Source organism: Sardina pilchardus, chromosome 14 (genome assembly GCF_963854185.1).
Source record: "Sardina pilchardus chromosome 14, fSarPil1.1, whole genome shotgun sequence".
NCBI classification, from domain to species: domain Eukaryota; kingdom Metazoa; phylum Chordata; class Actinopteri; order Clupeiformes; family Clupeidae; genus Sardina; species Sardina pilchardus.
Window position 1 is genome coordinate 976,458 of NC_085007.1, and position 13,785 is coordinate 990,242.

The 13,785-nt window shown below is 43.4% G+C and overlaps 1 protein-coding gene across 1 annotated transcript; it reads left to right on the forward strand.

Moving 5' to 3' along the window:
* Window positions 1-9,067: 9,067 nt before the first annotated feature.
* LOC134101346 (macrophage mannose receptor 1-like) lies at window positions 9,068-13,516 on the forward strand. Its single transcript, XM_062554963.1, has 5 exons — window positions 9,068-9,112; window positions 9,517-9,885; window positions 9,990-10,319; window positions 12,279-12,379; window positions 12,474-13,516. The coding sequence occupies exons 1-5, from the start codon at window positions 9,076-9,078 to the stop codon at window positions 12,603-12,605; spliced, it is 969 nt and encodes a 322-aa protein (XP_062410947.1). The 5' UTR covers window positions 9,068-9,075; the 3' UTR covers window positions 12,606-13,516.
* Window positions 13,517-13,785: the final 269 nt, after the last annotated feature.

Consider the following 13,785-nt stretch of genomic DNA (forward strand, 5'->3'; position numbering starts at 1 on the left):
CTGGATCTCGGCTCACAGGACGCTGTTGCGGGGTAAGTCAGTGCTGATGCACAACGTTGCTGACGAGGAACCCATATAACTTCGTGTCTTAAAACCCGAACTATCCCTTTAAGTATATTTTACTTATTTTGGGGATGTAAAAATTATATTTATAAGTAATCTTAAAAACAGCAATTTCAGCTTATGTTAAGTTTCCAAATACCTCTGTAGACATGCTTATTGCTAGATAGTTTTTTATTTATCTTAATTCACAAAATCTTGTCAAGTGAAATTATCTTGCTGCATGGACAGAAAATTTCCCTTGTTTTGAGTACCTTTTACCTCAGATTTAGTGTTTTTATCTTGTTTTTAGACACCCTTTTTTGCAGTGTTTAACAATTAAGTTTCACAAAATGTCAGATATGATCTCAACAAACACACAATTTATAATTGAAAACAGTAATCAATTACATTTCCAATGTAATTTTCCCTGAACTGAATGTATGTGAGATTCAACACATTCTTCCTGTTATGTGACATGTGAATTTGTTTTGAATTGCCATGAATTGAATTCCACTTCCTGTCATTCCAATTCCAATTCAAATTCAACTTCCTGTGGGGTGGGGCCAATTCAATTCAAATTCCAACTCATGAATTGAATGGAGGCAAATTCTAAAATTCGGAATTGTGCACAAGCCTGCTGCATAGCTAGTGATTACTTTGTTAAAGTTTAGCGATTTTGTTTTAAACCGCTAAAACGAAGGTGGTGATGACAAAGTTTACAAGTAGCAAAACCCGTCTGGCTGCGCTAATAAATGTCTTTTCACAAAATAGCTGCTGGGTCCGTGACGTCGGACTTAACAACCGAATAAAGAGGATATCACAATATGATATCAATGTAATTCGGCTACACATCCTGCCGAAATGACCGTTGAATATTTTATCAATTTGAAAAATATAGACCTAATCATTCAGCCAATAACGTCGGCGTCGCCTAACTGTGATTTTTGTGTGCAATGCACACCCTAGCTCTTCTACAGTCACGATAATGCAATACAATTATGATGTTTAAGGCAATGTGAGCCTGCATGATAGACAGTAAAAGAATGACCTCTGAAGATTTCACCATTTCTAAAAAAGTAAATTTATCCACGCATATTGTCTACTCAAATTATCTCTTGCTGTGATCCCTCGTGCTCTCATGCTAAATTGCAGAGTTTATTGTAGCAAAAAAAAAAACAACCATTCATGGTTTAACCATAAATGCATGACTTCATATCACAACATAATATCGATGTTACAGTAGGTTATAAAATAAACTAAGCCTAGTTTGCCTTTGGACTGTTCAAGAGCTCCATGCTGGTGTGTTATCTATATATGATCAGTTTGGAAATTGTCCTTCTGTTCATCAACACTCATGTCTGATTCAATTACCACCTAGGAACCTCCACCTAATTTAGCAACCTACATAGCAGAGTAACCACTATGAACACCCTATGATAAACCTAACAGCCATCTCAATTACCCTTGCAACAAATCATCGCAATCACCCTAGTAATGTTAACAAAGACCACTTTCCATTCAATTCAACTTTCCATTTCCACTTTCTCTCCATCCATGTACTTCCAACTATTTATTCCTTCATTAAACTGTCCTCCTATCAACATCCATTAATCTACCTATACATCTACATATATATAGAAGACATATAGAATGTTGCTAGGTTACGGAATGCTGGCGAGACTTGCGCCGCTCCATCTGGCATGTTTATGTTTGACTCTTTTAAAAGTTTTATAATTCCATGTCAATATTTTCCCAATCAGTATATAGTATTATTAAGTGTATATATTCCGCTCTTTATTTTCGTTATTTTTATTGCATTTTCCGCCATGGTAGCGCTATATTGAGAAGTTAAGGCTGGCTGACGGTCATCATAGTGAAGGCTACTTACTGCTGCCGCTTGCTTGCCTGCCTGCCTGTCTATCTGCCTGCCTTGCTCTGCGTGAATCCACCTGTGCGTCCTGTCCTGTCCTGCTTGCATCTCTCCATCTCTCAACTACGGACCTCTGCTGGTTAAGTCGGTTGACTGTCCAGCAGCTGGAGCTAGTCGGTTGACTGCCCAGGTAAGCAGCCAGTGTGACAGCGCTGATAACACACTCTGGACTGAGTTAATGTGTCGGAGCGTCTATGGGAGGAATTCATTACACAGCCCTGGAACTTCGGCAGTACACCTCCACCGATACGAAGCTCGGAGATGACGTGCTCCATGTTTGTCGGGTAGCAGGCATACTTCGCCGCCGTCGCCACACTCATAGAGGCTCCGGTCGACAACGAAACTTCATCTATCATAAGCATGCAGCCTGCTCTACCACAAACATCCCATCTCTGTGGTGGTCACCCGTCACACGGCAGACGCATCGTCAGAGGACTCTCGCATCAGTTTCAGTTTCAGACAACACTGGAAATATCGCGAGATCTCCGCATTCCAGCAGGGCCTCGCATAGTCGGATGGATACATCTCATGGAGTGGACTTAAGTGTTTTGCGACCTGTACAGAGATTCATCCCACAGTCATTGGTAAAAGTCGAACTTTTCAATGCTCAATCCATCAACAACAAATCCACACTGATTGAAGAACACATCAGGGAGAGAGGACTTGATTTCATGTGTCTGACAGAGACCTGGCACCAGCCAGAGGTTTACTCTGCCCTAAATGAAGCTTGTCCCCCCGGCTACAGTTACTTGGAGGCAGCTCGCAGCACTGGCCGCGGTGGTGGCCTTGCTGTCATCTACCAACAGGGCCTGGAGCTGACCCCCATCTCACTACCTACAACATCTTCATGTGAGTGTCTTGCTTTTAAATGTAAGCCCCCTTTTCCTATGACTTTTCTCCTTATCTACCGGCCACCAAAACCAAACTCTGCCTTCATCCCAGAAATATCTGATCTCCTCACAACACTCTGTACTACCTCTGCAAATACCATAATCCTGGGAGATTTAAATATTCATGTTGATAACCCCTCATGTCACCATGCAGCTGATTTTCTTCAGCTACTAGACACTCTCCACCTACAACAACATGTTGACATCCCGACACATTCTAGGGGACACACACTTGATTTGGTCATCTCTAACTCCGCCCCCATCAGTAACCTACAGGTTTATGATCTTGGTGTGTCTGATCACAAGGTTGTGTCAATGGAGCTGTCTTTCCCCTCCCCCTGCACCAAACCAAAGCGACAGATCCATTTCAGAAAATTGAAAAACATCAATGCGGATGCCCTGGCCCTGGACCTCCAACTTCTCTCTTCTGGCTCTACTGTCTTCCCCTCTGTTGCTGACTCAGTGGATTTCTACAACCAGTCCCTGAGCAGTCTCCTGGACCTCCACGCCCCTCTTACATCCAGGTCAGTCTCATTTTTGCGCTCAGCACCCTGGTACAACTGTGAGCTGCGAAAGATGAAGACGGCTGGGCGTGTTCTTGAGCGGCGGCTCAAGGCCTCTGGACTGACTGTTCACAAACAGGCATACAGAGAACACAGGAGGGAGTATGCTCATGCTCTGAGAGATGCACGGTCTAAGTTTTACTCCAACATTATCAACAACAGCCCAGGTGACTCTAAACAACTGTTTTCAACAATAAATCACCTTCTCAAGCCACCCTCATCCTCCCACTCTGAGACCACTGAGGAGAGGTGCAACATGCACATTACTTTTTTCAAACAAAAAGTTAATAACATCCGCTCCCACCTCTCTGCCAATGCTGTCCTGCCCCTCCCAACTGCTGACTCACCGTTTGAGATTGTCCAGCCCCTCTGCTCTTTCTCTGATGCCACACAGGAGGAGGTGGAGCACATCATCAAAAAAATGAAGCCATCCACCTGTGCTCTGGACCCTTTCCCTTCAGCCCTGCTGAAGGCTAACATCTCTGCCGTCTCTCCACTCATCACCAGCATCATAAACCACTCTCTCATGGCTGGCCATATCCCTTCTGCATTAAAAACAGCTGTCATCAGACCTTTACTAAAAAAACCCACACTGGATCCAGAAGTTCTCTCCAACTACAGGCCCATCTCCAGTCTTCCATTCCTGTCAAAGGTTCTGGAAAAAACAGTTGCAGCACAACTTTTTGATCACCTCAAACACAACAACCTGTTTGAAAAGTTTCAGTCTGGTTTCCGTCCTGGCCATAGCACAGAAACAGCCCTGGTTAGGGTCACCAACGACCTCCTGATGACAGTAGATACTGGTTCCCCATCTCTGCTCATCCTTCTGGACCTAACAGCTGCTTTTGATACAGTAGACCACAACATCCTCCTCCATCGCCTGCAGTACACCATTGGACTCTCAGACAATGCCTACAACTGGTTCCACTCTTACCTGACCGGCAGAACCGAGCACGTCGCCCTGGGCAGGGCAAAATCACATACCCACAACGTCACCTGTGGTGTCCCTCAGGGTTCTGTGCTGGGCCCCACCCTCTTCACCATCTACATGCTCCCCCTCGGCAATATCATTAGCAGACACGGAATAACTTTCCACTGTTATGCTGATGACACACAGCTCTACCTCAGGACAACCCCCACTTCATCTGCTCCCCTGCCAACATCCACACTGACCACATGTCTGGAGGAGATAGAGGCTTGGATGAAGCTCAACTTCCTTCAATTGAACAGCTCTAAAACAGAAGCAATTCTAGTTGGCTCATCACATCAGCTCCGCTCTTCCACCATCAAAAATATCACCTTCTCTGGACAAAACATCTCCCTGTCAACATCTGTCACCAACTTGGGTGTTAAAATGGACCCACAACTGACTTTTGACACCCACATCAAACATCTCTGCAAGACTTCATTTTACCACCTCAAGAACATTGCCAAACTCCGTCCAACTCTCACCCTGGGCGATGCAGAGAAGCTCATCCACGCCTTTGTTTCCTCCAGGCTGGACTATTGCAATGCACTCCTCATTGGGATCTCTGGCAAGAGCATCCAGAGACTTCAATACATCCAGAACAGTGCTGCCAGGATCCTGATGAGGGTGCGCAAGCATGAACATATCACCCCCATTCTAAAAAGTCTCCACTGGCTCCCGGTTAATTTCAGAATAGAGTATAAGATCACACTCCTCACCCACCAGTGCATATATGGACATGCTCCCCTCTACCTACAGGAACTCCTCACCCCCCAGACCTCCTCACGCCCCCTGCGGTCAACAATCATTAACACCCTCCAAATCCCCAGAACCAAGCTCCACAGGATGGGTGACAGAGCTTTCTCTGCTGCTGCTCCCAGGCTATGGAATGCCCTCCCTGACGACCTGAGGGCCCCACAGACATTGAACACTTTTAAAAAAACTTTGAAAACATATCTTTTTAAAAAAGCTTTCTGTTAAATGTATTTTGTTGATGTGTGTGTGTGTTGTATGTGTGTGTTTGTGTGTGTGTGTGTATATTTTATACACGTATGTGTGAGTGTGTGTGTGTGTGTGCGTGTGTGTGTGTGTGTATGTATATAATCTATTTTAAATTGCATTATTTTTTATCTGTCTTTATCTGTTATCCATTTGCATTATAATTTTCTAGCACTTTGAGATTGTCCATAATATAAAGTGCAATACAAATAAAATGTATTATTATTATTATTATTATTATTATCCATTAAACTATTTGTCTATCAACATTCATTAAACTATCTGTCTTATCAACATCCATTAAACTGTCTACCTCTACACAGCCCTTAAACTATGTCTATTAAACTATCTGCCTATCAACATTTATTAAACCACGTCAACCTAGCAACCATATATGTCTTAGCAACACCTAACAATCTCAATTACCTATTTATAGATCAGTGGTAAATCCTCATTCGCTCAGTTTTACCCCATCTCATTTCAACTTTGAAAACTTTATCGTTTAATTTATATGATTTTTTTAAAACATTTTTTCTCCCATAGACTTAACATTGGATTATGACATCACAATAAAGTCGTTAAGCAATTAGAATCTTAAGCCAGGTGTTCAAAGCCACCTGGCAGCAACTCTCTGGGTGCTTCTCAAAGTCAAGGATTGCTCCTTCCAAGCCACTTTTTCAAGGACGTTACGTCATCAAATCTCGTCAAGCACTGTTCCAAAGTCAAGGATGCTTTCAAATTCTAGCAAGTACTGAGTCCTTCGTTCTGAGAATTTCGGAGAATTTTGGAGGATGCATCGATGGATCCTCGGAGTGAAGAAATAACCCACAATCCTTTGCGTATGAACAATTAGAAATTTTATGACGGTGCGGTTTAAAAAAAGAGAGAGAGAGGGAGATGGAAAGTAGATGCAAAGAAGCAGTGCGTGTTAATGTAGGCTAAATATGATTTATCAAGTGTTTTGTTAATGCCATCGTATATTTGCTCAGGCATTTATATCAAGTTATTGTGCATATTCATCATAAATGCATATGTGAATGTGCATGAACAAGTTGCGATAGACTTGTTATTAATTTATCTCAGAACTTCGCCCAATACGAACTTTGTAGAAGTTTAACATTACCGTTGCTGTTGCCAATTATAACTTTCCAACAAGTTTATTTAGAGGAAAGTGCAGCCGCAGTTGTCGGAACTCCTGTAAAAGCAGCACAATTTCCACGGTTCTAATTAAGCGCGCAGCCGGAACCGACATGCACTTCCACACTCGCTAGGCTGTTCCATTGCATGTGATCTTGACGGCTGGAGAGGGTACTGGGAAGGTGTGTAGCCTTGTCTCTCTAGCACTCGACTTGAAAGAAAGCATTCTATCAAGGACGAGCTCTTGACTTTGAGAAACACCCATTGTCTCAGGCTTTCTGGCTCTCTTAAGACTACATATCCTGTTCAACTGTTTCCTCTACCCACAACTCTTTCAAAATAAAAGTCCTCATAAATTTTGCATTTTCATGCACTCGTAATTTCCTTGGAATTACATCTCTAGTTAATATCATACAACTTCATGATGATTATTGTTCGTTTGTTATACATTACAAACTAACCTTTTCCGACAACGTTGAGGAGGCAGTCGGTCTCACCAGACAACCGCGACAATATCTTTTGTCGAGGGCCGCGATAGACTGTCATGCAGGCTCAACTCAGTTGCCGGTGTTGCACCAAATTCTGTAACACCGGTCGCGTGAAGCGCTGCAACAGTAGCCTATACGTAAACAGAATTTGCCCTCCTTCTGACTTTCGCTCTCGGTGCCCCAATGGAAGTGAATGAGGCTACTTTTACTTTGCGATTTTTAAAAAATCTAGGCCCACGTGAAATTCTGCATCCATTGTAGCCTACGATTTATTATTATTGTTTGCCCTCGGAAGGGCAACATGAGTCGAGAAGGCCATCTGGGCAGTTGCCCGAGCAACCTGAGCAACCCCCCTGTGCACGTCCCTGTATTAGCATGTGAGAATTGTACTTTGATGTGTAAACTGTAAAATACCAATGCAAAATGAAATTGTAAAAATGTATAATATTCAATCTAAACTGCACTTCCGTACACATTTACATACAGTGTAAATGCATTGTTTTGCCATAACGTATGTAACTTTTTTCACTATGTAACTATCTGTTCTTAGTCAACTTTACCAAGAGTGCCAATAATTATGGAGGATAATTATTCCCATTCCATCTCCAAACAGACTAAGCTGGTGCTGGTCGTGTAGTGGTTAAGGAGCTAGCATGGGCTAACATGTATTAGCCTGAACGTTGTGGGTTCAATTCCTGGCTACACTGGTGTGCCCTTGAGTAAGATGCTCAGGCGATATTGGCTCTTGTAATGTAATTGACACATGCATTGGATAGAAGCTAAATGTAAACTTCTTTGACTCGCTCAGGAACTGACACAGGAGGTACAGACCTAAAATTGCACTCAGCAATGTGCCACTTTGGTTGGCAGAACAGATTGATTTTGAAGTTTGAAGCAGCATCCGATTCATTCCAGCCTCATTTATGAGAGGTCAGGTTGTTGGACAGCGTAATCATTTGTAGATCTTACAGATTGCTTTATGGGTTATATGGGTTTTCAAGAGAGTTACACTAGTGATTTTCTAAAGGAGTATGGTTACGATAACTTTGAGTCTACGCTGAAGTGTTTTATGAAAGTAACTTGAAAAATGCACACAACAACAATACTGGACACTCAGAAACATCTAACTCCAATCTTTGAGGGACCAGATCTTCCTCAGTATCTGATTACTCCTCCACTTCTGGCTCAGTCCTGTACGGCTCCATGTGGACCTCCATGGGTCTCAATAACCTGGCTTCAGTGCAACATACAGTACGTACAGGTCGAGTGAGGGGAAGCTAGAGGCTAATGTGAGTAGTTGGTGGCTACAAGGCGATATAATATTAATGTGGATGCCAACCACCAGAGAGGGCGCTAGATATCTGCTAAAATGGAACGTTTCTTTCCTAAGCCAATTATAGGATTGCTAATGGTCTTGTAAAATAGCATCTAAGCATTTTTGACAGACCAAAGTTGCATACCCTCTATGTTAACATCAGAGATCAAGATCAAATATTCTGTTCATACACTGTATGATTCCTTTGAAAATACAATGATTAATAATAACAATGTACAGTATTTCACTTCTCAAATCTTCAAATAATGTCAACTCATCATACCCAAAATCATACTTTTACTGTAAAAAGCTGTTTTAAAAACGAATAATAAACTGTGAGCATTGAATTATCCTTTTGTGTTGCAGTTATGTAATCCTGACACAGGGAGGGGCTGCCACACCTATAATTTCAGTGCCTACAGTAGGCCTATGTTCCAAGAATAGAACCCCCAGCTGGGCTAGTGCATGAGCTAGAACCAACTCAACGTACAGTACAGTATGGGTGAAATCAGCTGGTTAGTGCATGAGCTATAACCAGCTCAATATGGATGAAATCAGCTGTGCTAGGGCATGAGCTATAACCAACTCAACCTATGGGTGAAATCAGCTGGCTAGTGAGCTATAACCAGCGCAGTGATAGGATAGCGAAGAGACTAACAGGAAGTGAGTGGGAGAGAGATGCTGATTGTTGATTTTTTCCAGTGTTTCCAGTGTAATAATCTTCTCTTCTCAGGCCCGTCAGTAATGACTCTACTTCTAATGACAACACTGCTGGTCTCAGGTCAGTCTCTGTGTGTGTGTGTGTGTGTGTGTGTGTGTGTGTGTGTGTGTGTGTGTGTGTGTGAGAGAGAGAGAGAGAGAGCATGTAGTCTGACTATGCATTTAAGTTAAGGGCAGAGTCTGTCTGGACATGGCAATTGTCCATATGTAATAAGCCATATGTGTATTCTCTCTGCTAAGTTCCCTCTATAACCTACTCCATCCCCTACTCCTGCAACTCCTTGCGTGTGTGTGTGTGTGTGTGTGTGTGTGTGTGTGTGTGTGTGTGTGTGTGTGTGTATTCTTCTATGTGTGTGTGTGTGTGTGTGTGTGTGTGTGTGTGTGTGTGTTCTTCTCTCTGTGTACGTGTGTGTGTGTATGTGTGTGTGTGTGTGTGTTTGTGTGTGTGCTCCTCTCCCCTCTCAGGTCTGGTCAGTCTCTCCTCCTCTGTGCCACGTCAGTTCCATGTGGTGAAGGAGCAGAAGAGCTGGACAGAAGCTCAGCAGTACTGCAGAGAGAAGTTCACTGACCTCGCCACCATAGACGACATGACAGAGATGGAGAAGGTGAAGAGCTTGATCCATGAAGCAGGTGCTGGAAATGCTTGGATTGGGCTGAAGAGGGGAGACTGGCAGTGGTCTCTGGCTGACAGGGATTTCTACGGAGAGAATGAAGCAGAGTTCAGGAACTGGGCTCCAGGCCAACCCAATGGAGGTGTTCAAGAGTGTGTGGCTATAAGGGGAAAATTGTATGACAACTTATGTAGCACGACCCTTCCCTTCATCGGCTATGATGGTGAGAATCCAACTGCATTCAGAACGAGATCATTCATTATCTTAACACATACTGTACAGATATACAAATCATCCCAGTTAACCATGACCCATGCATTACCACAGGGGGAAACTCCACACATCCCTATGTGCTGGTTACTGAGGAGAAGACCTGGGCAGATGCTCAGAGATACTGCAGAGAGAACCACACAGACCTGGCCAGTGTGAGGAATCAGGCAGAGAATGACCAGATAGAGCAAGTTAGAGGAGCTAAAGAAGCCTGGATTGGCCTGTTCAGAGCTGCCTGGTCAGACGGCAGCAGTTCCTCATTCCGCCACTGGGGCGCTGGAGAACCAGATAATCAGGGTGTGGCGTGCACTGAAATTGAGCCCAGTGGTCAGTGGAAAGACACAGGCTGTCAGCATCGTGATGGTAGTCACTTCATCTGCTATGAAGGTGAGTCTCTGTCTCCTTCTCTCTGGTACTAGTTCCTAATGGTGGTCCTCTCTATGATGGTACTGTCTCTGTAATGGTGGTACTAGTTCCTAATGGTGGTCCTCTCCGTGATGGTGCTGTCTCTGTAATGGTGGTACTAGTTCCTAATGGTGGTCCTCTCTATGATGGTACTGTCTCTGTAATGGTGGTACTAGTTCCTAATGGTGGTCCTCTCCGTGATGGTGCTGTCTCTGTAATGGTGGTACTAGTTCCTAATGGTGGTCCTCTCTGTGATGGTGCTGTCTCTGTAATGGTGGTACTAGTTCCTAATGGTGGTCCTCTCTGTGATGGTACTGTCTCTGTAATGGTGGTACTAGCTCCTAATGGTGGTCCTCTCTGTGATGGTGCTGTCTCTGTAATGGTGGTCCTCTCTGTGATGGTGCTGTCTCTGTAATGGTGGTACTAGTGCCTGATGGTGGTCCTCTCTGTGATGGTGCTGTCTCTGTAATGGTGGTACTAGTTCCTAATGGTGGTCCTCTCTGTGATGGTGCTGTCTCTGTAATGGTGGTACTAGTTCCTGATGGTGGTCCTCTCTGTGATGGTGCTGTCTCTGTAATGGTGGTACTAGTTCCTAATGGTGTTCCTCTCTGTGATGGTGCTGTCTCTGTAATGGTGGTACTAGCTCCTAATGGTGGTCCTCTCTGTGATGGTGCTGTCTCTGTAATGGTGGTCCTCTCTGTGATGGTACTGTCTCTGTAATGGTGGTACTAGTGCCTGATGGTGGTCCTCTCTGTGATGGTGCTGTCTCTGTAATGGTGGTACTAGTTCCTAATGGTGGTCCTCTCTGTGATGGTACTGTCTCTGTAATGGTGGTACTAGTTCCTAATGGTGGTCCTCACTGTGATGGTGCTGTCTCTGTAATGGTGGTACTAGTTCCTGATGGTGGTCCTCTCTGTGATGGTGCTGTCTCTGTCACATGTGGCCACTCAGCACATTTAGATACTGCAGAAGAAATGAGAATCTTAGAAGGACTCCAGCAGGAATCAGTATTTTGTGTGTGTGTGTGTGTGTGTGTGTGTTCATGCTCCCTTACAGAATATAAAAGTAATGGACAGCCCAATAATGAGAGTGTGCCTTGCACTGAAATGACAGTCAGTGGTAAGTGGAATGATACAGACAACATGAACACCGTCCAATTTCACAACCGATAAATCACCGCTCATGCTCAGCTGCCTGTGCACACTTATTGAATCGATCACTCTTTTGGCAAAACCATAAACAGTTTGCATGTATTAAACACAATTTTGCGCTGTGATGCAGAATAATCACAAGTAGCAAAAAAATTCACTAATGACATAAGTCCAACATAACCACTCAGAACTGATAGCACTTGTTTCAAATGTTTCAAACCTAATAGGTAGTTCAGAGTGCAAACAGGCTGCTGAACAGTGAAAGTTCATATCAGCAATGGATCAGTGAGGCATAAGGGGGAAAAAATGTGTTTTAGCATATTGTTAAAAACTGCAATCAGATAAGGCGTTCCTTAAGACAAACCGTGTGATATGGCAGAAAATATTGAAGTTAACTCCTAAGTCATGAAAACACCTTTTGTGATTGTGGGTGAGAGAATCTGTATGGAAATGTATTTGCTTGGTTTGAACACTAGAGGGCAAATCTGCTGTGAATTTGAGTGTTGACAGCAGTGAAAGTGAAACTAAATGGCTACACTGGAGCTGTGAGATCTGCTCCCTTGTTATGAGCTCGTCCTTGGACCTTCTCCAAGTCTCACATTTACGGAATCTAAACTCAAGTGGTCAGCTCAGCTACGTCTCTGGCTGTGCATGTTGGATACCTGTGTAAATGTTGATGTGTCTTGGTTGTCCACAAAACAGTTTTAAAACCTTAACTCTAAGTGCAAACACACCCTTAGTGTCTTCCTTATTAATCCAAATAATCTGTGCATGTGTTTGCTCTGTGCAGACTCCAAAGAGGTGAAGAGGCAGATTGTGAGAGTGGAGATTAAGGTAGCTTCTCATGTGAACATCCATGACCCTGCCGTGCAGCAGGCCTTCCTACAGCAGGTGAGTCCAGACCCCTACAAGTGAGTCTGTGCTGGGAACGTGTGACAGTCCATGCTGAGAGCTGCTTCTGAATGACTTGGGTTCTGTTCTCCAGATTCAGCAGAGACTGAGGGACAGTGGGATGCCAGCAGACGCCAAACTGACCTGGAGGAGGCAACCGGATGGAAAGATCTTCAAAGAGAAGGAGGAGAAGAAAGAAGAGGGGAGGAAGAGAACTGAGCTCTAAACACTCTGCTGTTGTTCATGTGACGTATGAAGTGTGTAAACTGGGATATGTACACACTGACGGCACACACAGGGCAGTAAACTGAGTGCTCAGCACATCTAGTTTGTACTTTCAAACACACAAAAAAGTCTCAGCTGTAATAATCCTGTTTAATCATTTGTGTTCTGCGTCACTTCCTTTGTGTCCACCATGACACCCCAACATAAGCACTTAAACTCAAAATTATAAACACGTCCACCTGAAAGAAGGAACCATTTTGGCTCCTCATTTCATTACCCGTCTTGGGCTACTGTATTTTCCGATCAACTTTTGCATTTTAGGGTGCATTTTAGGGTGCCTTTTACGATCTGGCTAGGGACAACAGCTGGGAAAGTAGATGTTATTCTAAGTCATATGTTGACGACTCCTATGTTTGTGTGTGGATATTTGATTTTGAATCTATGGTCTATGAAAAGGAAAAAGAGATGCTTTATTAAAGATAACAAAAAAGTCCTGCTGTTTATGGCGCTCCACTGTTCAGGTCAATTCCCCACTAGTGGTGCCCACCTCACACTTTGAGAACCACTGCATTACATTCATTCATTTTCATAACTCCATTACTGTAACCGGCCAATCCTGCTGTAAACTCTTATCAGTTCTGTCTTTTGGGTCCAATCTATCAAATGTTCATGGGATTTGTTTTAAAAACTTTGGACACAGCCCTGCACAGCATTCCCGGAGTTATAGCTACCTGTGACTAATCACTAATTAGCCTGCCGACAGTATATACACACTTTGCGCTCCTCACCTCGACGTGAGGGATTGTTATTTTGTGACTCTACTAAGCCTGAGAGACAAACTTCAACTCTGAACTTATTGTTTTCCACCTTTTTGCCTGTTTTTTGACGACCCTTTTGATCTTGCTATTGGATTATTTATTGGACCTGTAACTTCTATCTTAAACTACATTAAATAACTTGGTTGCTGCAATTGAGTCTGAGGTTCATTCATTACAGTAGCTTAAAGGGATGATCCGGAGTAAAATGCACTTCAGGTCAATTTACGGATGATTGGGAGTACATACATACGTTGAGTTGACATCAAATCATTCGGACATCATGTCTTTTCACATAATGATCGTATAGCCATTTTCAGAATTTTTAATTCAACAGGAAAATATGCTTCTATTTACAGAGTTTCG

What these genes read in the sequence shown, in the direction of transcription:
- LOC134101346 (XM_062554963.1), top strand. Translation starts at nt 9,076, where the DNA reads ATGACTCTACTTCTAATGACAACACTGCTGGTCTCAG. An exon ending in GACAACACTGCTGGTCTCAG is followed by an intron (nt 9,113 to 9,516) that starts GTCAGTCTCTGT and finishes CTCCCCTCTCAG; the next exon opens with GTCTGGTCAGTCTCTCCTCC. An exon ending in AGCAGGCCTTCCTACAGCAG is followed by an intron (nt 12,380 to 12,473) that starts GTGAGTCCAGAC and finishes TCTGTTCTCCAG; the next exon opens with ATTCAGCAGAGACTGAGGGA.